The 25,163-nt window shown below is 41.1% G+C and overlaps 1 protein-coding gene across 5 annotated transcripts in view; it reads left to right on the plus strand.

The window, feature by feature from the left end:
- Positions 1 to 25,163, plus strand: part of sema3d (sema domain, immunoglobulin domain (Ig), short basic domain, secreted, (semaphorin) 3D) — a 54,459-nt gene that overhangs the window by 14,241 nt on the left and 15,055 nt on the right. For 2 of the 5 annotated variants that reach the window (XM_020078904.2, XM_020078903.2), the window contains exons 2-3: positions 18,688 to 18,947; positions 22,658 to 22,818. In XM_020078904.2, coding sequence (XP_019934463.2) covers positions 18,740 to 18,947; positions 22,658 to 22,818 — 369 coding nt within the window. In that variant the 5' untranslated portion in view covers positions 18,688 to 18,739. Of the gene's footprint in view, positions 1 to 11,501; positions 11,822 to 14,154; positions 14,264 to 15,129; positions 15,154 to 18,687; positions 18,948 to 22,657; positions 22,819 to 25,163 lie in introns of those variants that run through there. The other 3 variants (XM_020078905.2, XM_069528010.1, XM_069528011.1) reach the window with 3 other exon arrangements.

Genomic DNA, 25,163 nt, shown 5'->3' on the forward strand with positions numbered 1-25,163 from the left:
ATTGCTTTTTTTAAGTGATTAACTCACGGGAATGAGGTCATGTTTCATGCTGGGGTCTTCAAACAGGTAGAGGTTAGGCCAGAGACTAGAGACAGGTTCCCAGGTGGTCCGGCTTAGAGGCTGAGGGGGCTGGAGGAAAAAACACCAGTTGTTTTTTGGGGTTTAAGGTTGTAAGATCTGGGTTGAGGCCAGAATAATGATGGGTTGGCTTGAAAGGGGAATCATTTGCCTTGAGTTGGCAAAGATTTTAGTCTGTAGAGCCCTTACATTTAGTCGTTTCTTGTTAAAGATGAGAGACTAGAACTTTGTAAACAAAGTTTACCCCCATAGATTGTAAAACAATCTTTGAGCAATATAATGGAACAGTTATAGCTTTCTTGCAGAGAGAAGAAATCAATGCCACTCTCATATATCTATGCTTAATACAAAGCGACAGTCTGGAGATGGTTAGTGTGAGTTCCCATAAACCCTGAAGGAAGAGTGAAAGAGCAAAAAATAGGTACAAATATTTACCTCCCTGCAATTATGTAGGACACAAATTACAATATGTTTTCATTATATCATTATAATAACAAGTTGTGTTTATATCTGTTAATTGAATTGTTTTCTGGACATTCTCCAGAGTTTTCCATGCCAGACCCCTGTAGTGAAAACTCTGGAGAATGTCCAAGTGAGCCCATGTAAAAATCCCTAAAATACAACCACCCTCAACTGAATGTTCTCGATATTTTCCTATTGTTGTGAATGCGTCTGACTCGGACAATCTTGTGCTGTTCTTCATATGTGAATGGGAAATACCGGAAAATGTCCGGACCCAATTTTCTGGACATTTTCCAAGGTTCTTGTCTGAAAACAACTATTGTGAACTTAGGAGATGCTTTTAGACTGGCTGTTTCTCCTGTTTTCAGTGCTAAGCTAACACCAAATGGCTGTAGACTAATATTTAACAGACAGACATAAATCTTATCATCTAACTCTTGTACAGAAAGGGGATAAGTTTTCCCAGAGGTTCAAACTGCTCCTTTAAGGTAAATCTGTTGATCCTATAATCACGTAACCCCTTGGACTGTGAAGTATCTCATTTATCACAAAACGGAGAAAGTGAGAAACTCTAATTCATTCAAACAAACACATGGAAACTGTCTCTTCTTATGTTTTGGTCCACCTTCATATGCAGCTTCATGTTTTTTGTCTGTCCATCTCTCTGGTGAAACCTAACGCCCTCACATGACCCTGTTAGCTTGCTAATTGAGTTTCTTCCCTTAACAGCCATATGGTATTGGTTTCAGTTGCACTGTTCCAATCTAATGAGCTATCCCATGTGGGAAAAAATAAAACACTTTAGATTTATAACCAGCTCTTCTAGTGATTCTAAGGAATGACCCTATGATTTGAAAGGTTAAAAATTTGACTGCGAGCTCTGCTAATGACCATTACTGCAGATGAAAAGCAGATAAAGGGTTTCATTTTGCAAAGTTTATCACTGCTTCACCCATTTCTCTCCTTTCCCCGTTTTTATTAACCAGTTCTCTTCTTATGAGTGTCAAAGAAAGGCAGCATAGTGAAACTGTCTCCTGAAGTGCTACTAACACACAACTGCTTTTTCTTCTTTTATCTCTAGAAAAATGTTATGATATAACAAGAATACATTTGTATATGAGAAGAATGTAAAAAATGTAAAAACATTACAAGAATTAAGTTGACATTTTTGAGAACAAAAAGTCATAATATCACAAGAAAAAGCTTTATTATTTATTTTTTTAAAACAGCAAGGAGGACCCTTACTTGCCAGAGTTCTACTTCTGGATCCAAAATCTTGAACCAATCTCATTGTTGAGAAATGAAGAAATCCCTTTGAATGGATCAAAACACTTCCTCTTCAACAAAAGAGACAACTTCCTCTAAGTCTGTGTGCTTCTCTCCTCAGAATAGTTTCTTGCACAATATTTTCCTAAGTCCTGCTACTTATGATGATGTGGTGCGGCTGATGTGCCAAAATATTATTATTTAGTTGCTCCACATTCATCTCATCCATTCCTCAGTTTAACACAGGCTGATCTAATATAAACCTTCTAACATGACATGAACTTATATCTTCATTCTTGTAATATCATGACGTTTCATGTCATCTTGTGACTTTTTCTTATTATTGTGACAGATTTTTTAACCATTTAAGTGGCCCTAAGACTCTGTCATAAGGGAAAGTCAGTTTCCAGATTCCACATCTCAGGTAGCAAGTTAACAATGGCGGGGGTTTTACTGTTTAGGTTCATTCACACCACATAATTTGCATGGACTTTCACACAGTACTTCATCTGTATTCATGCAGTCAGCCATTTGAGATTATTGTTGCATGACACAATTAGGTGCTACCAGCCTGTGACAGTGTGTAGGGGGCGGTGTGCGAACATGGAAAAGCAGGGGAGAATGGTGCCAGGGAGTGAAATTCCATACCTAAAACATTGGTCGGCAACTTTTATCGGTCCCACACACGCACACACACACACACACACACACACACACACACACACACACACACACACACACACACACACACACACACACATGCAGATAATTAAGGCTACAGGTTGCGTCCTATTTCCAAACCAACACCCTGCATGTTAATAAGCATCACAGTAGATGTAAACCTTGCCATCACTCCGAGCATATATACCTGGCTTGTGCAAGTGCCACGTCCACTTCATAGTGAGTCATTGTACCAATCACTCCTCATTTCCTCTCCAGTGCAGGATTGAGCTGTATGGTAGCAGCAAGAGAGCAGTATCCAGCAGCCTGACACAGCACTCATTATGGTCTAATGGGGGTGAAGGTGTTTTTATGGCTCAGTCTGGCCCATTCAGACTGTCAGGTGCCACACAAAACTCTCTCTGAGGGCCTTACAGATACACGCATGCACACAAACCTGTAATTACTCATGACTCCCATCAAGCAGAGACCATGGGGTTTTGCACCCTTGTGCTATAGCGCTTTGTTTTGTGCCTCCATCGTGGGCCCCTGCAGAACTGCTCCATAAGTGGCCTTACTTTTTATTGAAACTCCTAACTGCTGCGAATTGTTTCCAATTAGTCGAAATTGGTTGGTTGAATTTAAGGTTCATAGTGAAATAAGTGACTTAGTGAATAATCTCAGCATGATTTGGGAGCATATTAGCTTTGAACTTCTCTCTAATGATGCTTGGGTTCCACAATAACTGGGATGTGTTGGTAATTGGGTGCCTAACTGCTTTTAATTGTTTTCAATTGTTCGAAACAGCGTAATAGAGTGATTTATAGCTTACAACAGGCCAACCGGCACCAGACATCCACACTGAGTGTTCCCCAAAGTGAAGCAGTAGATTGAAAACACACCTGACGTAGGCTTTTATGATTGAAAGTCACGCTTCGCTGGCACACACATTATCGTCAGTGTGTTCCTCTGAGACCTAATGAAAGTCATGTAAATGCATTCCATTGTTATAATGAATATGTGCAGAAATACATGCCTCATAATAACTGGCTGAAGGGAGGAGTCAGTGATGCGGTAAAGAAGATTAGAAATAACAGCAGGGTATCTCTAACTTGATTATATAGCCCAACTTAAATGGTGGTTTGTTGCCATCTCTCTTCTATGTGCATTTTCACACAAGGACCGATCCAAGGTTTGTGTCTGTGTTACATGGTTTACATTTGATCTGGTTTTGAGTATCACATTTGAATTTAGGGAGTGAACTTAATATTTTTTTTAACATACAAACGTCCTGTCATCATCACCTACATGGGTCTACTACTTGACAGTGGTTGGTTCCCAAACGGGCGAACATCTGCCATGGTGTGTTGTCAGTTTGGACATTGTACTTGCTAACTTCTTCGTGCAAAGGTAAAAGTAGAATTTTCATTTAATCAGAGAAAATGAAAGAACCACTTCACCTCAATAATTTGTTACTGTAATATCATTATGGAACTAATACCTCATTATTCAAATATTGTATCATCGTAGGTGAAGACTTCAAGAAATCCTGTGAGCTGCTTGTGCTTCTTTTTCTTCTTCTGTTGATTAATTCTCTCTCAACTTCCTGCAATTGGTCTGAAAGTCCAAGCTATCTGAAAATGTGTTTTCAAACTGCAAACAATCCAAACTACGGTTTGGTTGGACTAAATTTTGTTCTGCAATCTAAAGCACCTTTCACACATTATTTTGGTTCAGACCAAACTAAAATGTCCAAAGGCCCGGACTAAACAAGAAAGAGAGAGCAGGAACAGAGGAACTTTCTTGATAATGTTAAATTAATCATGTTCAATGAGAGAAACAGCAATGAAATAAAATGGAAATTCTTTACGAGCGAGAGAAAGGTCATTGTCACGATGATGGTCTCCAACCCGGAAGGTTTACGGTACTTGAGTAAGGTTATCGTTAAAATCCATCTCCCCTTCTATTTTGTGCTTTTCCTCCTCTGTCTGCCTCTTTCTCTTCCTCGCTCCATTCTTTCTTGGTCTTTATGCTTCAGTGACCACAATTACAAGCCGAAGCCAGCACAGGATGCGGCAGTGATTTAAAATGATTCATTTCGAGAATGTAGAGGGCTGACACGCTGAAACACATACTCCCACTGCAGCCCCACATCCCACTCACACTAGAAAAATTAGACATGATAATTTAAACATCAAGACGGTATTAGGTATATGCACGTCCTTTCCCCTGAGCTATCATAAAAAGTTTTTAAGGCAACTTTATTCAATTTTTTCTCCTTTTGCTCACTGGATTCTATCTTTAGAGACAACAATGTTTGCAAATGCAAGACCACCCCAGGGGACGAGAACCCCTGCCCACCCCCCCTCCGCTCCAGCCCTGACTGAGTGAACCGTGATGTTTGATAAGCTGTGAGAACGACGCAGTGAATTTGGCCTAGCTAGGCCACAGGCATTGCTACGTCCCTATCTGCAGTCCTCTCGTTCCCCTTGGGCTTTCTTTATCTAGATTTGAATCACATGTAAACAACGTGGCGATGGAAAGTGGGAAGGTGGATAAGAGAGAGAACGACCTCGAAAAAAAAAATCTTAAATCATCCCCACTGGCACACAACAATTAAGCCCTCTGGTAGGAAGTTGAGCACATGCGTCCTGTCTCAACTTCCTCTTTCAGTGAATTGCTGCCAACATCTGACCCTGTATAATGACAACCCAAGTCAAAACCCTACCGTGACCGGTGAATAATATAACAGTGTCAGGCCTTTTGGCTGAGAACGTTATGTGGGTTCTCTTTTGTGATGTCTGGTTTGTCTAACTTCTGCCAAGATATATCACACGTTTATTATTCTTTTCAGCTCCTACCTCATTGGAGGACAGGGGTAAGGAGATATGGATTCAATTCATTGGCATCCTCTTAAACACTTAACAGTGAAAGATAATGGGATCAGCAGCTAAAAACCTCCTGTGACTGAACCATGATGGTAGAATTTGGATTTATTTTACAGAGTGAAAACAGCTGATCAAGAGAGAGGGTCACCCCGATGAAACAATACAGTACACAGCTGTGCTGTATCAGACAGACGCTCACATATACACTCACAAACTACACTGGGGAGGATGTTGTCAAATGTGTTTTGCTCAAGGACTCACAGGCCATCTCAGGCGACATGTCAGCTTCCTCCCCGAAGGTTTCATTTACACTCTATCCTTCTATCCGTCTCTCTTTTTGTCTGCTCCTAAGACCTAATGGTGAGTCAGGGTGGATCCACCGATGCTTATTTCACTGTAGAGGAATGTGAAGGCATATCAAGTTCTCAGGCAGACAACTATTTACTCTGGATGCCATGCTATTTTAGAGCATGTCTGTATTTGACTTGCAGGAATTTCATATTTTGATAGGATGGAGTGATGAGTGGTTGAGAAAAAATCTTTTGTCTTTTCTGTAGAATTTGAAACTCGAGTTAATATCTGTAATCTTTCAGTTCGAATTCCTGTTGCACCAGTCCCTGCTGATGATTTTCTTTGGAATAACATTCACTTTTACAAGTTTTGTCAAGATAACTGCCGTCAATTTCCTAGGAAGGCCACTCCCTCCTTCATCATCTGTACTTTCCTCCTCTCTCCTGCACAGAAGAGATAAATGTTGGAGAGATAGTGATGCTAATATTATATGTCTTCATGTGGATATATTTGGAATTTATTGTTTTCCTTTGGTTATGCCAATTAAAGAAATATACAAAATAATAAATATTTTTTATTTTTACATATTAGTATCAGCATCTGTCCTCCAATAATCTATATCAGTCAGGCTTTAGTCTTTGAAAACATTTTTCACTTTTCTTTACTTTTTATCTGTCTATTATTTCTTTTCCCACAGGAACAAACCTCTCACACTTTCTCCTTCTGTCTCTTCTCCCACCTGTTTCCACTTTCAGGTCACTCTGCTCCCACAGCAGAGCTTTGTCGCTCAATCCGCCACAAGCTGCACGTTCCTGCAGAAAATAAATAAATAATCCCACGCTCAGACACTTGCCAATCACTAACAAACTCACAACATAAATAAACAACATACTCACTCAGTGAACTGTGGTTACATGTTTTTTTTCTGCCGCTGCAGTCTAATGAGCCTACATGTTTACTGTTTACCTTGGACATCAGAGCTTTGTGAATGGTGAAATGCATGTGTTGAAGTATGTGTCTGTTTGGAAAATGTATTTAATTGTTGTTTAGAGTGTGATTAGTTTTCCTCCCACTCAGAGAAACGCAGTCTGGTGGTGTTTTCTCTAGGTGTGTCTTTGTGAGGACCAGTTTGAGCCTACAACCCACGGAGCCCCCCTTTAATGGACTTGGTTTTAGCGTTAGGTTTAGGTTAAGGGTTAGGGTTAGGGTAAGAGGCTAGGGAATGCACTATGCCAATGAGTGTCCTCAATAAGATTGTAGTACAAATGTGTGTGTGTGTGTGTGTGTGTGTGTGTATTAGAGCATCAAAGTTATCCATCCATCCATTATCTATACCACTCAGGTCTATCTTTTGAGGGTTTTGGGGGGATAGGGGTACAAAGATACAAGCAGAGGATATGAGTGAATCAGCAGAGCACCTGTAAAACCCTGTTGTGCAGTCTTCTATCTTACCAGCTACTTTGCTGCAGAGGCAATTACAGCTGCACCTATAAGTTACAAAGTGACACCCATAATGTGAAAAACAGCCATGTGATATATATAGAGTACCGTTAATGTCATTCCAACACAGCCATAACCAGGAAGTATGCTGACAACTGTTTGAACGCTGGTCATATAGTTTTATCGCCGTCAACCATCACTTTCACGGTACATTAAAGAGTTTTATTGTTACCTCTCATGAATGATGGGAGAGGAGTAGAAGTAGAAAATATGTGAGGGGGGTGTATGTGTGTGTGTATCTTTTAGGTGTCTTTACACAATGAGGTGTACAGCCTGGATATTTGCACTGAAAATCAATCGTCTAAAATAAACATGGAAAACCGATGCCTCACAGCATGTTTTCTGGGGAGGTCCCTCCATCCTTGTTTACTTGTCTTGTTGAGATCTAATCGATGATCCTAATCGTCAATAAGTAACAATAATTGATAATTAGTTAGGCTCCAGTTATTTTAGAGCACTACTAGCCCGGCAGCTCAAGTAATCAAGATTAGTTAATCAGTTCAAGTCTATTGGCACTAAAGCTCGAAGGCCTCCGCTTGAGTCCGTGTTTGTGTGTCTGTGTGTGTGTGTCTCATGTAGAGTATTAGCTCCTTGGGTGACCAGGCCTGGCTGACTGCCCTCTCACTGGAGATATTCGCGATTACGTAAAAAATTGCTCACAGATTGCACTGTGTGACTGTGGACTAGCCCCCTCTCCCACACGAACACCACAAACATGTAAGAAAAGCTGTTTCCTTCTCTAAACAACAGACGACCACAAACTTGCTAATGGAACATTTCAGGCCAAAGTATATAAAAATCGCAGCCTACCCCAGACCATAACTTACCTTCAATCTTTTACCAACTGCCAAAATGCTTTGGTAAGACGTTAAGAGGAGGAGACAGTGAATATGGACAAAACTTTATGAAATGATGTATGAGCCACTTATATATCTTATCACATAATGTACCATTGAAAGTGTTTTCAATTTGTTAGGAGTTAATCCCCTTGAGTGGGAAAAAAGTTTACGTCCTTGAAGGGAAATCTGCGCCCCCTAAGTCTTCAGATAACATATTCTTGCTCCTCCGATCTTGTCCTGTTTACATTTCATTGATACCATCACAATTTTGGAGAGAAAGAAGGTCAGCGCTATCCAAGATGTGTATTCTTCTGAAAAACACTAACTGCTGATCTCACTTTTCTGCAGCTTCCCACCTCATCCAGAGTGAACAGTTGATCCTCCTTAATGGAGGATCCTCCGTAATGGAGGATCAACTGGATAACAACACCTCAGAAATGACTGGGGATTAGGGGGCTATTCTTTGGTTTGCTTTATCGTGTCTTGTGTTGGCAAATCCTCTCATTTCACTCACACTCCATAAATCAATGGATAGAGATAGAGATAGAGAACAAAATAACATAAAACAAGCTACCACTGTTTACAAGTGGAAAAACACATTTAGCACACATTTGTGGATTTGTGTCTGTATGTTGAGCGTACCAACACATATATTACAGGCTGCACACTTTCTAACTATGTATGGACTATAAATTCACTTGAATCGTATATTGTGACCCTAAACCTTAAAATGAAACCAACCATGATCAGATTTGTAACCTTTGCTCAACCACGGTTTCCACTTTGCTGTAAGACTCTTCTGCTTAATATGTTGAGGCTTAGCCGTCATTTTCCTGAGACAAATGTTATTACGAGTAGACTGGACTAAAGATGATCAACAATCTTCTCTCAGATGTCGATGAACGGCTCCTCCCCGTAATTGGACGAGTGGACCACTCGCTGGGTTGTCATCGGCCTTTGTTCCTGATTTTTAAGTAACTTGGCAGCTGTTCTTGGAACCTTGCCAAAAGTCTCTTGAACCATTCACCATAAACAGTTCCTCAACTTTTGCAACAAAAAGAAGACAATGTTCTGGTGGTAGCAACATACATGGTTGTCAGAATCACTTCTTTTGATACTATGACTGGGAGTTGGCAAGGTCAGAAATGTTCAGATCCTACAAAGGGGCCACAAATAGTTGCTTAATAATATTTGAGTATTTTGGGCTGCCGCTGTGACCTCGGGGTCAAGGTAGCAGACTGTGAACTGCAACATCCACAGTTTTAATCCAGTGTGGCTCGGGCTGTAATTTTCTGTCCAAACACAACTGAGCCCGGGAGAAAATAGAGCCTAAAGTGAACCTGACAGGCATTATGGTTTTTTTTTGTCTGAACCTGACCTAACCCTGACATTTTTGGTGATAACAACTGAATGCAGTGTAAAAAAAAATTATGTAGGTAGCCAAGGCTAATTTTAATTTGAACCTGGCCTGACCTGAAGGGTCCCAACGTTCTTGGGTTAGGTGTCACCTCTGTACAACAAAAAGAAAAGCAAAAAATATTCAGGTGTTTTGAGATGTTTTTAGATGATGTTTTTCACCCTTTCCATTGGTTTATTTGTTGCCCTGTTTGTTTGTGATAACGATTACACAAAAACTACTTCATGAAACTTGGTGAAAGGATGGGACAAGAATTTTGTTTTCACTTTCTTTAAGGTAGCAAGATTTGACATTTTTTGGGATTTTTTGATTTTTGATTTTGACATTTTCAGTGATTCCTCAGGGAATAATTCATGGATGTTGATGAAAAAAATCAGGCATATTCTGGAAACTGATATTTTTAAGTTGGGAAATATAACAGGCTCAAATGTGGTTTCATAAGGGAAATGTTCAGCCTTGGTGGAGGTATGCACACTACTGAGCTCTAGTTGTGAGGAGCATGTGTCTGGAGCTCAAGAAATGAATTCAAATGCTGCAGAGCTTAAATCAGAGAATGAATATATCTTTTTTGCATTCATTTGAGTGGAAACCACAGTAATAAAAGCAGAGAATCACACTGTGCACAGCAGAGCTCTCAGGAGACCGGGCAGGGATGGAACAGACGTTGGACAGGGATCAGTCCTAAACACAATTTATGTCATCAGTTCTGCTTTCACTAATGGATTTATTCTTTCTGTGTGTGAGGGAGTTGTCCTGAGGAAGTGTCCACCCTGACTCTGAATCCCACAGAAGGGAGGGATGACACTATTTTAACTTGTTATAGGTAACCAGGACCCAGTCATATAACCTTGGATACACACCCAGAGTCAGAGTTAGAATAGGTTAATTAGCACCAATGTGCCACAACGAGCCCATCCCATCCTGTTTTATGAGTGCGGCAGATATTCTCTTTTCTGGGTCCAACCTCTCAGCTCTCATGCTGAATGAATGTGACCTCTGTGTGCACTTGGCTCTGACCCTTCCACAACTTCAGCGAAAAGAGAAAAAAAATGTGGATTCCAACTGGCACGCATCTGTGTGTACACTGAGGAGAGAGCCGAAGAAATCTATGTTTACTTCAAAACCAGCCAGGGGGATTGAGACTGCTCGCTCCTGTCTAAGAGACATGCTGCAAACAACCCCTGCGGTAGAATCTGCTGCCTGAACCCAAATACAGCTGGTGGTTCATTCCTCACACCAGGCATGACACACATTCTCATGATCACATCCACATGAGCTTGACACTGTAATCAATCCAGTGAGCTCATTTTATCTCATGACATCTATCACATTTTGGTACCACCCTTATAATTAGGTTCTCTTTAGTCTGCATACTGCGACTATTGGCTTTAATAATTTTCAATCAATTATTAACTGATGCTTTATAGGATTATTACAAACATTCATAAGGACAACCTTTGAGGTGTCTGGTTGTGTTTGATCTGACTATGACTTACCTTCCTGAAAGAGTCGCCACCAAACTTGGGCTAACCGAGTTATATCGGTACAACCAAGCACCAATTGACATTCAATCAATCGGTAAGAGAGAAAGGTGAGGCATCAACAGCTTTATCAAGCTTGTACTCTGGCATTTTTACTAGTGAGTCAAGCCACTGGCTGAGTCAAATCTCTGTTTGCAGCTTTTTCTTCCTCTGGTTTAGTGTCAGAACCTTGGGGTGTATACCACAATCTACTGCATCTGTTTTTTCAATATGTGTATGACTTGGAGAGGTAATACAAGAGGGAGCTAAGTACTGAAAAAAACCTTATTCAAAACCAAATTGTATTCACCGGTACTAAATTGATTCAAATGTGAACAGTACCCAATTTTAAAATAACATTTAAAAGTGCAGACTTTATTCCAAACCATTTTCTGTTCTCCATGTAACTATAATATGCAGATCCACCTACTTCTGCTCTTTTAAAAGCTTCAAACACAGGCTTCATATAAACTTTCCACAGACCAGAGCACGTGAAGTGACCAGTACCAGGTCTGAGCTGAGTCCTGGCAGCTACACCAAGCTGAGGGCCCCTCCCTCAGGAGCAGCAACATAATTGGGAGTGTACTGTCTGTCTCTCCATGAGCGAACGACCCGCACACGCAAACACACGCACACACACGCAGGCGCGTGCTCACAAGCTGCGCCAGGAATTGGAGGGATCCAGTGTGCGCTTAAAAACAATTAAAGGGAGTGGAAATATCTGGGGGAAGTTTTCAGTTCATCCATCCACTTTGTTTTCCGTCGGGACGGCGCTGCGCACGTGTCATACTTCACTTCTGGAGCGTCGCTTTTCTTTTGTTGCTTCTTATTGAGGACAGAGACGCTGCTGTGCACTGCGCGGGCACGTGCTGCGTGAGAGAGGACACGCAGAGCGCGCAGGTAAGAGAGCAAAAAAGTTCTTATGTAAATGATGAGAGTTTATTCTAACCACACATTAGCGCAGGTTTGATTTTAGTTTCACTTCATGTTGCTGAACTTCACATAACGTGATGTCACACAAGGTTTATGCTTTAGCGGACTTTTTTTTTTCATTTACTCACCTTTCGTCTCTGTGAAATATATATAGCCAGCATTTTAATCAGATATTGTTAAAAACTTGCACTTCTGCGGAGTGATTTTCAGATGTTTAAACCTTCAACTCTTCAAACCAGAATTTTAAGTTTTATATCTCAAAAACAGCTTTGTTGACAAAAACCTTTCCAGATAATACAATGACTTTTTGAAAAGATCATTAGCCTCAGATTATTTTATCAACCCATGAGGGCCTACTAATCCTTTTTATTCTCAAGAGTCATATACCTGGTAATGAAGGTGGTTCACGAGAGAGCAGTTATGTGCCGATTCATTTTGTGAACAGTAGTAGATGGAGTTATATATATATATATATTCTTTATTTCTATTGTATTATGTATGTTTGGAGTTGGTTAGAGGTCCACTGTGTAAGATTTAGGAAAAATTGATCTATTGGCACAAATTGAATATAAAATAATCTTCATGATGTTTTCACTAGTTCGTTTCATTTAAATTGTATGAATTGTTGTTTTCTTTACCCTAGAAAAGACCCTTTATATTTAAATACTTTACAGGGGGTCCTCTCTACGGAGGCTGCCATGTTTTTTACATTAGTCCAGACTGGACAAACTAAACACCTTTTGAGTTTTTATGACGACTGAAGGCTGCCACAGGTTCTTTTTCATGTTTGGAAGGAGAGGGTGAGGTGAGGGGTGTTCAGCTGCAACATGCAACTTCACCACTAGATATCACAAAATTCCACACACTGAACCTTTAAGTGTCACAATATGTAGACTGTTTGGAGGGTAGCATTGAGACAGTGTTTGAGCAGGGGGTCAGTGTGGGGGCTCCAAATACCCTCAAAATTGAATGTGACCAGGTGCACTTAAAATGTGCACTTTGCGGCTCTACATTAAATATGTTGTAGTTAACATGCTTCCTTTGCATATGGAGTTCATTGAATGTGTGTACACTGTGTTTCTGTTGTTTTGTATGTGTAAAGCCAGCCATCTTTCTCCTGCCTGTATATCTTTCCATCTCAAGCACCCACACTGCAGTCCAAGGTTTAAATCTATCTCCCTGCACGGAGCTTGTGGTCGACAGGAACTGTCAAAGAAAGGCACAGAAAGGGAGAGAACAGCAGTTGTGTGTGTACATTGATTTCCCCGGCAGCGTTTCAGGCCTTTTCCATCAGCATGACTGAGGTACATGAATGATTTCTGCCCCAGGACACAGAGAGACAAGTCTGAAAATCAGTTTTTCTCTTTTTAAACACTGTCCAGTTGTTATGCCAGTGAGACGGTGTCTGCCAGGCATAGTGAATACAGACTTCTATACACAGGCAGCAACAGGTTTACACGACATGGGGTGGGTTGGGGACTTCTGCTGAGATCACAGTGCAAACGTGCGCTCGTGAGTTTTGCAAGGTGACAACACACTTCGTGGCTGAAACTGTATGTGCTCTTGTATGATTGGAAAGTAGATTTGATAATAAGTTATCATGTGGGACTTAATGAAGGATTTTGTTTGGGTTTTCAGGTTCTTAAGCGTACTATATCAATCGATTTCAAAACTATACACCCTGAGCCTCCTGTTTTCTTTCATTCACTCATGTTCTGTGTGGTATGGATTGTACCAACGTTAGCGTAAAAATCCCGGCTGTGTTTTGAATGGCCCACAGCACCATTCCTGCGCTCTGTGACAGCGTTATGCTGTTTGTGCCGAGGCTTTTTCCTGGACCACGATGAAAACTCAAAACTCAAAGAGGTGCTTTCTCAAAACTAAAAGGATTTTGAGTGGAAAGTGTTATTAAAACATACTCATAGCCATGCCTGCACTCTGCCGCGGCCTTATAAGGACATGTTTCTAGAATTCTTCAGTGAAGACAGAGACAGCAGCTATAGGGCACCTTTACTGCAGCGGTGATGTCAGTGTGCTTACAGAGACTACAGCAGCTAGGTGCCAATGACTCGCAAACAGACAGGCTGGCTGGGGTCTTCCTTCCCTGCAACTCTGTGGCCTTTGTGTTTCCCTCATCTGTAATGAAGTGTACTGAGGCTGGTGTGGAGACAACCACATAAGCAAAGCCTTCCCAGGATTGAGCAAGAACAATAGATTAACTCCCCACATTTGGAGAGGACAGTATTGCTCTTGAGAAGAGCTTCTGCATAGCACACATGGGTGTATCCTTGTATCCTCAGGCCACTGGGAGGCAAGTGTGAGCACTTATGACTGTCAGTCACTGTTTTCGTGGCCTGTTTCTCACCTCTTCTACATCAGGATGGTCACACACACATGCAGACCTGATCAGTAAGTGTAGAACTACTTGTTCTTGTTGTCCCTTATCAACAAACCAATCATCATGTTCTTGTTTATGGTGTTGTCTTGGTTACAAGCTATGCTCTTTTGTTTTTAGCAGCCTCTCGACTTTGTTTCCACCTCATGTTTTTCCATCCTGTCGTGCAAAAGAGTTGAACCACAGATCCAGTGTCACTTCTCAACCCCACTCTCCTACCCTTCCATTCACCCTTAGTGTGACAGTACAGACGTGAGCTGGCACCGTCTGTTGTTGATACGGCTGATCTGAGGAGCTGCGGTCTCTATAGTCTTCTCTTCTACAAAGATTAAACTGCGACATTACCATGGAGCGAGTCTTAAACAAAGGCAGAATAAGCACTATGATCTGGCTGTGGTGTATTTGGATACCATACCAGCAGTATTCTCTTACTGGCGTTTTCAGATAACAGTTTAGGGAGGGACAGAATTTGGACAGACAGGACCTCAGGGCTGGAATTTTATCCATCTCCTTTGGTTTTTTTCTCTAGATGTCTAAAACGGAAGGAATTCTCCTGGAATGTCCTCTCGCCTGAGTATTAGAACACTCACAGATTTCATGCACACATGTTTCAAGCAAAAAGTATGATCGTCATGTGAAACGTGTTATGTTTAATGTGGTGTTGTTAATTTACTTATATGATTCAAAACAGGGTCAGAGTAATTCGCCCTGGGAAATCCTCATGTAAACTCTAATGCTAGGGCAGTGGAGTTAAGTGTCAGGACTCCTGTGAGAGGGGCATTCTGTAATCAGGCTGCCTGTGGATATCTGTTCATAAGATTTATTAGAATGTAAACGGCTGCAGGAAATACAGACTTTGCTAATGGAAGGGGATCAAATGGTCCCTGCTCTGGTCCAGTGAGAGGTATTAGATATCCTTACCTAACATGTTGTCCTATGCATGCATTAATTATTTAGGGATAATTTACCACTGCATTTTAAACTTCAAAGCTAATCTCTGTCCCAGTCACCATGTTTGGATGATTGGATTTTGTGTGTAAGGGGATATTTTTGCCTGTTTATTTTCCATTCACTTTTGTTTTGGAGTGATATGTAGTTTCCCAAGAGATTAGAATGCTGTGCTGCACTGAAGGTGCGGTAAATGTTTTTGGTTAAAATATAAAATGAAATGCAGCTTGCTGCCCTGATGTTAACTTTTTAACTTGGGTCAACAAATTACGGAGAAATTAGCCATCACAATAAAAGTTGCCAATAAGGCTTATTAGCATGCAGATTGAGGTTTTTGATTTCATTCCAGAATAATCTTACTTACCAAATATGTGTGTGTGTGTGTTAACATAGTTATGGGAAATGGTTTTAACAGGAGTTTGGAGATATTAGACCCTTCAGATCAATATTTATGACTTTTTTATTGGCAGAATTGGAACTTCCCCTTAAATACATGTGTGTTTAAGTACCAAGACATAAAGAGTGAAAAGTGGTGCATGTCTGTATTTGAACAGTGTTATATTAATGTCTTCATGGCCTCATCGATAACCGCAGTTATAACTAAAAGAACAACTTTGAAATTTAATGCTCTTTATATCTGCTTTACAGTTTGTTTTTAGTGAAAACACAAACAGTGGAAGTCGTGTATTTTCCCTGCGAGACATGAACTCTCACAGACTCACAGGGGAGTTACGGGCGTGCTCAATGCAAAAAAAAAAAAGATTGAGTGTTGCCAAAAAAAACAACAAATGTCTTGAGAGCTAGAAACAATTACCTGTATTGTTGTACCAGGTCGGTGCCTGTGGTCTGGGAATAAAGACAAATAGCTGTGCTAATGCACTCTGTCCCGTGGAGATGGAGGGGTTTGATAATAGTGTACTCTACAGGACACTTGGGTGTTGCTAAATGCCTCACTGGGGGTGGTCTCAGTGTGAAAATGCCCATGGCCAGAGCGCATTTTCACCATCTGCGCCTTCTTCCTGTCCACTGACAGTTCCGGCTGAGAATATTTAAACTTTTATAAGATCAGCAACCTTACATTTTTTATATTTTATCCAAACTTCTTGATTTTGTGATCATTACTGATTGGGGTCTGCTGGTGAATGGTCGTTTTATGGCAAGTATAGGCCACTCTCGACAAGCCAGTTTGGTGACACTTGTAGGATGCTATATGTTTGAAGTTGCACTATAGTGGCCGACAGCTCTAAATCTGTCACCATAACTATCAGAATTGTTTTCCATAACCCCCTGCACCGCGTGCCAGCAATGCTGCCAAAGACAACAGGGACTTGAGCTGTGGGCAGGAAACAGAGGTGTTAGCTTAACCTACATGGCACAAGCTGCCTGTTTCTCCTCCTCACCTCTCTCTCACTCCTTTTCTCTATCCCTCTTTTCATCTCTGTTATTCACTCTTTCTGCCATCTGACAGCATAAAGTCGATCTCCTGCTGTCATCCTCTCCTCAAGAAAACAGTGTTCTATGCTCCTCTTTCAACACCTGAGCTTGCTCCTTTGTTTGGGGGGGGCATCCTTCTCGAAAGGTGCCAACAGGCCTGTACCGCTGATAGATGTGGGCACTCAAGCGGTGAATAGAGATACATTACTTGAATGGTGGGTGAAATCGTGTCACTGCTCCCCTGTTAGTGTTGGGTGGATGAACCCCACCACCAGCACTATCACTGTCGTTCACAAAACATGCACAGATTGAAGCCATCTCACAGTCTCGCTCTTGCTCTCACTCTTTGCTGATCGCCCATCCGTCACACACAGCTCCATATCTGTATTTCTAACCCTGAAGGTGAAGGTACCTCAATTTGTCATAGATAAACAGCAGTCTTCTTATCGGGGTGTGATCCTCTCCAGTTTGAAGCCACGGGGCTCTTGGATGGCTGCCACTCTGCCCCGAATCAACATAATGAACTCAAGTTTTTAAACACCTCACGACAAAATTCGACAGGAAAAATAAATTAAGTGAACTGATATATGAAATGCTTTTCAAAGCTTGTCACTATCTGCCATTGTACATTTTATCACGCAATGCAGATCTGAGTGCACAGGCGTGATTGAGTGTTTTGGCTCAGAATGACACCTTTTATAATTAACTGGGCGCTGCAAAGATCATATTCTGCCCTAAGGGTCATTCTCTTATCTTCCTGTCCAAATCTTCCAAATGGAAGCATCAGGCTTGGCTACAGTGTTTGTGATATGTGAGTGTGTTTGCCACAGGAGGATCTATTAATTTAGGTGGACATTGTTTATGTCGTCACAAGTCAGCTTGATGTGTGTTATCTGAAATGTGAGTGGAAGGAAAGCAATGAGGGAGATGTAGCAATAAGGTCTGAGGGGGGAGGCATTCTTCTGACGTGTTCATTAATTTTGTCCTCCATTGTCTGGTTAATTATTAGCTTGGAAGGTGCACAAATACAGGCCAAGAGCTTGATATAATGCATCGCAGTTTGTGAGGTATACCACATATATGTACGTACACATCAGATACATATACTACATGTTACATACTACTATTTGTTTGAGTTCAAGGATTTCCTTCTTTGAAAACGTTAATTTAATCCTTAATTCTGCAGATATTATGTGTTTGATTGTCACTGATTTCTTTCGTGCTTGTCTCTTGATATTAGGTTTAGCCAAAAACACATGGTACATGCCCTTCAAAACATTCCTGTCTCCTGTGATTCATCTGTAAAAGATTGTAGTCTGTCATCACTTCAGTCACAGTTAGATATTAGTCAGGATTAAATAAGTGTGATTAAGATACCGATACATTTGCATGTTTCCACTGGTTTGATCTCCCTGAACATAACCAGAAAATCATTGTGTTTGTGCTGCGACTTTGTTCAATGTTCTGTTACCTCACATCGCTCATGTTCTCTTTGCTTGTTAGCGACAGAAAGGCCAGTGAGTGTTCCCATGACGGAGCTACATGCCTCTTTAATGCACTGTGAAGTCCTGGATAGGACATAGGACCATTTTTTTACTGGAGATAAAGGAGGGTCTGACAGGGTCATCAGCCAACGCTGCGACTATTGGGGGGTATCATTTAGGTGAAGAAATGAATGAGTTGGAGGAGAGAGAGTAAGTGAAAGAGGTAAGGTTGGGTGAAAGATGGCAGAATGTGACTGCTTTGTTTTTGACCTTTGTTTTGGGCAAACAGATTTAAAGGAGACACAAAAGGTAAGTCAGGAACAGGCAACAGCTGATGTGGGACGGGTAAAGAGAGGGGACATGCCTGGAGGACTCCATGGTGAAACGGCTGAATAGTCACAACAGAAACGTGTACATATCCTGCATGAAGTTGAGATGAGACTGCACACACACACACACACACACACACACACACACACACACACACACACACACACACACACACACACACACACACACTCTTATGATTGCTCCTCCCTATAGCTTGACTCTTTACACCGGTCTCCCTCCAGGGTTGCAGAGAGAAGGGCAGAGTGACAACGGAGCAAGACCACTCCACACACCATGAAGAAAGAGGACTCTGGTGGTCAGAGTCTGAATGAATTCAGGGTGCTGATCTGCATGTCTGGCAGTAATTATGACGGCAGAGGGAAGAGGATTAAGGTGCTATCCCGTCCTGGGGTCCCATTAGTGGGATTGATGTTTTTGGCCACCCTTCCTTTTGTAGCAAGCATCAAACAGAGCATCCCCAGGGTCAAACTCAGCCACAGAGGTAAGAACTGAGATATTGTTGATTTGTCCTGACATTTTTACTGCTTTCACATGTTTATATTTGCTTTTATACTTTGACATTTTTATACTTCTTTTGTTGTTTGAGAACAAAGTAAAGTCTGGTTAATTTGCGGTTATTTTTTTCAAAACTTTCTTTTACTCTCAGCCCTTAAACCATTCAGTGTCCATCCTCCAGACTATGTGTAGCTTTGTCTGTCTCTTTACGTAACAGTTTCCCTCCACGCGTCTCTATGTGACTCTTGTGACTTTCTGCACACAGCTGAGAAGGAAAGTGAAAAGAAGTATTACACAAAGTCGCACTGTTTAAGTAGAATGAAAGATTTAGGATCCGCTTACTGATCCATTACCCCCCTTCATAATTCCTTGTTTGTCCTTTTTTTGAGAGCAGAAAGGTTTTCTTGCCACTTTTGGTGAAACACTTACACAGTCTCTTAATTCTCTCATCAACACAAATCCTGAAGTCTGATTTATATTTCTGACTGTGGTGACACAATGGCTTATGTTTGTGTTTAATGAAATGCACTGTTATTGCGGTGCAGTCCTTTAAGTCTGAGTCACATGGAGAACATACATTTCATGTTGATGCTCCTGGTCCATGGGAGAAAGTCGTTCAATCCACTATGTGTATATTACCCAAGTCTGTTTGCTTTGTGCCACCAAGGGAAAGCTAAATTATTGCTCTGCTTGAAATCCATCCTAAACTTCAGTGCAAACTTCAAAGTCTCCATCCCTCACGCTTCATATCGACTGCACACAAATGAACTTCAGTCTTGCTCCATAAAACTGAAACCCCACTGTGACCTAAAAGTAAACTCGCTCAGACTTCAACTCACAAAATCTCTCCTCCAGTCAAAGGCTTCCAAAACCTGTATGGCTGGAAATAGATACACACGAATGTCCAAAATAAATATATGTAAGTAGCTGCAGGAATAATGATCGCTATGGTCAGTGTTTACTCAGCAGTTAGTCTCGAATTTAGCGCCACAGTTTTTTATTTAATGTTTGTTCCAAACTAACCAGTTGATAAAATGGAGCTCATTCTTTCATGATTGTTTTTTTATTGAGCTCAGATATTTCAGACAACAGATTTTTTCCATATACAGTCAGAATGTATTTAATGACTCTGCTTCATGAGCACAGCTGACTATACCGCGCTGTTCATTCAAATAGCAACACCATCTGACTGTAGACGTTGCCTTTGGACCTCAGAGAAACAGCAGTAGAACAATGTCCATGTATGGCTCTGCAAGCCAGAATGACTGGAGCAGAGAAGAATCTATCAAAAGTAAAATCACCTTCAAACCCAGCGCACACATCATGCACGTGGCTTGTCATCGTCTCATCAGTGCACACCGCTCAAGGGCAACACCACCCAGCGGTGATCACTCTTCAAACCTCACGTCGGCCCCTCCTCCCCCTGTGAAAGCACGGCTTCAATGAGTGAAGGGTGAAACGATCAAAGTGAAATCATCCCTGATTGAGTGAACACCTCCAAACAACTGCCATCATCTCTAAACTTGAGCAACTCTGACCCCAACGCTGCAAAACTCATCGTGAAGTTCAAGTTTCATCCAGAGAGGCGACAACATGAAGGCCTTCTGCCAAATGAAAAGTAAAATCATATGGTCTCCATTTAAAAGTCTTTAATATGATGCACACTCACACGATTGTGGAGCCTTTGTTCTTCACGTGTGATTAAAAGTATGACGTTACACCACCATGCTTCAGTTTATTAGTCATACTCAACATTTTTTATAGTTTTTCTGTATTTTTTAATTCAATAACATTCAATATGTTTTAGAAGAAGTTGCCTTATAACAGCAAATTAAAACCTCTGCTAACATTTATCAGCTTCTTATCACGATTGTGTGTGGACCTAACATTTAATACTGGCTGAGACATTAATCTGTGTATTCTGAAACCACGGACAGAACATCCTTCACTGCATATTAATGGCCGAGCTGAGGCTGTGATCATGCAGCATGAAAACAGCGGCCTCATTTCAGCTGGCTTAAATGCAGCAACAATGATCAGTAGGTTACTTCTAATGAATACTCTGCTTATTCATGCTGAAGTTATGTGACTCTTGTCCCAGTGCATATGGCTGACTCATATAGCATAATTACAGCAATGTGTCCTTCCCATTTCATGCCCTTGTCTCGAATGATCACAAAAAAGGTTGTGGTTGTAGGAAAGACTTATCCAGAGTGAGGGGTTCTCTATGTGTACAATATAGATAATCATATTATAATCTGAGAAGAGAAGAACCTGTTTGCATCCAGCCAGCCTGGTGATGTCTTCCTAAACCGCCTGCAGGGGAGTTAATCAAGAGCTGTTGATGGGACCGGGGGCAGAAAGGTGTGGAGCGCCACGCTGAGCAGCAACAGCAAAGCGGGCAGCTGCTGCGGACTCACAGTGATGTGTGTTTGTAGAACAGATTAGCATTAGCCAAGGGCTAGCAGGCCTAATCTCTCTGTGAGGTTTAGTGTGTTGCTGCAGTTGAATGATGTGTGCGTGGGGGTGAAAGATATGAGCATGTGGGGGTGCGTTGTGTGTGAGCCAGTGTATAGGAGGAGGTATTAGGAGCTATAAGCAGGACTGCGTGGTGTGGAGGGGTCCTAGATGTTCAAATATTGGAGGTTGGTAACCTCTTCAGTCCTTCACACCAAGAGGGTAATCACAATGTCAATCCTTTCAGAGTGACTCCCACAGGACTCCGCTGCTTTGAGCCAGTGTTTATTCAAGGCATGTTGCTATACTGGCGCAATGAAAAGAGCCTGGTGATAGAAAAAGATTTCCTCGGATCAAGGAGATCGAGGACGCGGTACTGAGTCGAGAATACGCAGAATTCAGCTCCAAGTCTCTTAATGGGCTTTGGAAGCCCAAAGAACCAACCATTCTAACTGAAGCACTACCTAAATGCTGAATATTTAACTCTGTATATACCTTTATATGTTACCACTGATAAACCATCTTGTATTGTGTGGGTAATAAATGCAGATATTACATGTTTTCACTGTGATCTAATGTCATATTGACCATGACAGGCATATCAATCTATCAATAAATAAATCAAACTTTATTCATATAGCACCTTTCAAACAAATTAAATGCAATTCAAAGTGCCGATGTTTATAATTGTTAAAAGGATAAAAGACTAATGCAAAGCAATCAATAAAGGAATGTGGAGATAATAATTTATCAACACTCAAAATTTAGTAAAACCAAAAAATAACATCATTTATAACAATAACATAAGCAACAAAAGAAAACCCAAGTCATGTGCAATTAATGTTGTTTTTTTAGAAATAAATAAAATCCCCATCTGTTGATCCTTGTCTCAGAGATGTCTCCATGATTAATGAAGTAGCCATGAAAATACCCTGATATAAATATGCATAACTGAAATACTGTCTTGCTGGAAGTCTTCTCTGTCAGCGTGTTCAGATAATGTGTTGAACCATAGAGGATTACGCGGCTTCAGATCAAGCCAAGACATGTTTTTAACAATTTTGTAAAAGGTAATCCAGCGCTTGTCTTTGGGATTTTGGTGCAGGGGAAAAGTTAAGCTTGACAGCATAATCCTGTTACTTTTTCTTTTTTCAATGTACTGTATTTCAGTGCCAGATATTGCATATATGTTATTTTTACAGTGATTTATTAATGTCTGCCTCTCTCTGTCTGGGCCAGAGCTGCTGCACACTGGCAGTGAATCTCTGTTTTTGGGCCCATCTGATGGCCTCCACTCCCACTCGCTGCTGTTGGATGAGGAGAGGGGTCGTCTTCTGCTGGGAGCCAGAGATCACATCTATCTGCTTGACCCTGATAATCTGGCCAGAGCCCCCAGAAAGGTACCCAGCACTGGAAAGAGCGGAGAATATAGGAATGTGCAGATTATTTATGGAACTTTATAGAATTAAAGTAGTGAAACAAATAAAAACTTGCTAAACTTGAGAGGTTGTTTAGGTAGACCTCCAAGTGTTTACAGCAGCTTTAAGAGTCAGCACAACGTCTGACAGACGGATAGTGCTGGAAGAAATTCAAGTTTGAACAGGAGATGGAGTATCTCCTCCACACACTGACCCAATCCCCAGACATGCAAAATCATGCTTGGAGTCACTTGAGACATCCTAATAACCTCTATTTGCTGTGAACGGTTCATTATTATGGAGACAGTCATTTAGCCTAAGCTCATGACACTTATACCTGTCTTGTGATTAAGTGGGGTGATGTGAGGTATTATTTTTCCATTACTGTGTTTCTTAGCTGGAATGCTCTCAGACGTATATTGTTTTAAAGAAGAGCTCACCTTTCAGTTAGCGGCAGTCTGAAACTGTCTGTCTGCTGAGGTCAGGGTCATCATGTTGGAGGGCGGACACACACACACACACACACACACACACACACACACACACACAGACTGCACACACACACACAGACTGCACACACACACGCAGACTGCACGCGTTTACGGAGCATGCACGCTCACACTTACACATTTGTACAAACACACGAATGCATTTGGACGGATGCCATATGTTAAAGTTTGTAGATGTGAGTGTGTGTTTATGCAGCTGAGGTTGATGACAAGTGGGACGGCGGTGTGTTTATTTGATGGTTATCTATTTGTTATAACTTGTAGTCATGCTCTCAGAGTGTTGCCTTTTTTGTTGCCCCTCTGGTAACTGATACTGATGGGAGATAAGCCTAATTCTCAGAGCCTTCGGGGACCAGCCCCTCGCAGAGAATGTGACCTGGACACAAAAACCTGCTTGTTTATCAGTTCATTAGGTAGCATACTTTGGAAAGGACCCCTGGGCACTAAAACACTGCAAAAATGTTTTGCTAGCAAGCATTCCAGTTGTTTCTTCCTGGAATTTCAGAAGATCACTTTTAAACCAATTTGCATTTTTGAATGGGCCTCTACATTCTGTGTTTATTTTTGATTTCCAGGGGGCCATTTCAATGGTCATAAAGCAGACCTGAAACCACAGACTGTAAACTCCGGGTCCGAAAAGTAAAGCCAATGTTGAAGTGCCCAAAACCTGTATTCTCTCACATGACCAGCAGAGGGCGACTTCAGTGGTTGCAAAAATAAAATCACTTAATTAAGAGAAAATTGTTCTTCTTTTCACTTGATTTATAACGTCAGTAAACATTTTCTTAAAGAGTTAATGGTCTTAATCTCTAGGTTTAAGTCGGTTTGATGCTCATTGTGTAAATCAGTTATTTAGAGTGAAATAGACGATGAAGCATGGTATGTATTGTGTCATGGATATAATGTGATTGACAGCTAGGTCTGTTTGCAGGTGGGTGTGCACTGTCTCCCTCTGGCTGACAAACTCACTCCCTCTAAATATTGTTACTCCTGGTTTCCAAAATATTCCAAGATTGCACTGTGCCAAATGCCAAACCAGTGGGTGGCGTTACCACAACTAGTCAGAGCAATGAAACGTTTGACATATTGTAGATAAACAACTATAATTGGCTGATTGGTCATTTCCCTGCTGCTATGTTGTGAAAAGTTCACCACATGTTCCCATTAGAGCTGCGATAAAACTAGGCCACTAATCATTTCATATACTGGCCTTCAAAACCACTTTAAGCTTCTATACTGGCCACGCTCACGCTGGTTTTCTGTATGAATTCCTCGGCAGCATGCATCGACTTGGAATCATGAGATGTGTTAATATTTGTGCCCGTGTGTTTGCTTGCATATCAAAGCTCTGTCGGCCCATGAACAAGTTCGGCGATAGCTCTCCTTGGTAGGATTTAGGAGGCAACACTCAAAGCACATAAGCCTGTTATAACACATGTGTGAACATGGTGGGTTATAGTGACAGGACACTGAATCTTATACGTCCAATGCTCTCTCGTACCAGCACCCAGAGGTGTTGCTTATTGTGTAACTGTAATCTGTAATAATTCCAAACAGCAGATAAAATAAACCAAAATGATCTTACAGAAGATATTTTTGAGCTGGGGGTGTTATTTGATAATACCCTTTAAAGTGATTCATTAAGTTCTACTCTAACATGCTCAAACAACGTACGACGTAGAAATGCTAATACAAGAGGATTATGTATTATGTTTTCAGATCCTGTGGGAGGTCTGGCCACTGTTTCCTTAAACATGATGTATAGATATTTTTTCATATAGATTTAAAAAGTTAGACCATTAAAATCTTGAATCATCG

This window comes from Paralichthys olivaceus, chromosome 7 (genome assembly GCF_024713975.1).
Source record: "Paralichthys olivaceus isolate ysfri-2021 chromosome 7, ASM2471397v2, whole genome shotgun sequence".
NCBI lineage: Eukaryota > Metazoa > Chordata > Actinopteri > Pleuronectiformes > Paralichthyidae > Paralichthys > Paralichthys olivaceus.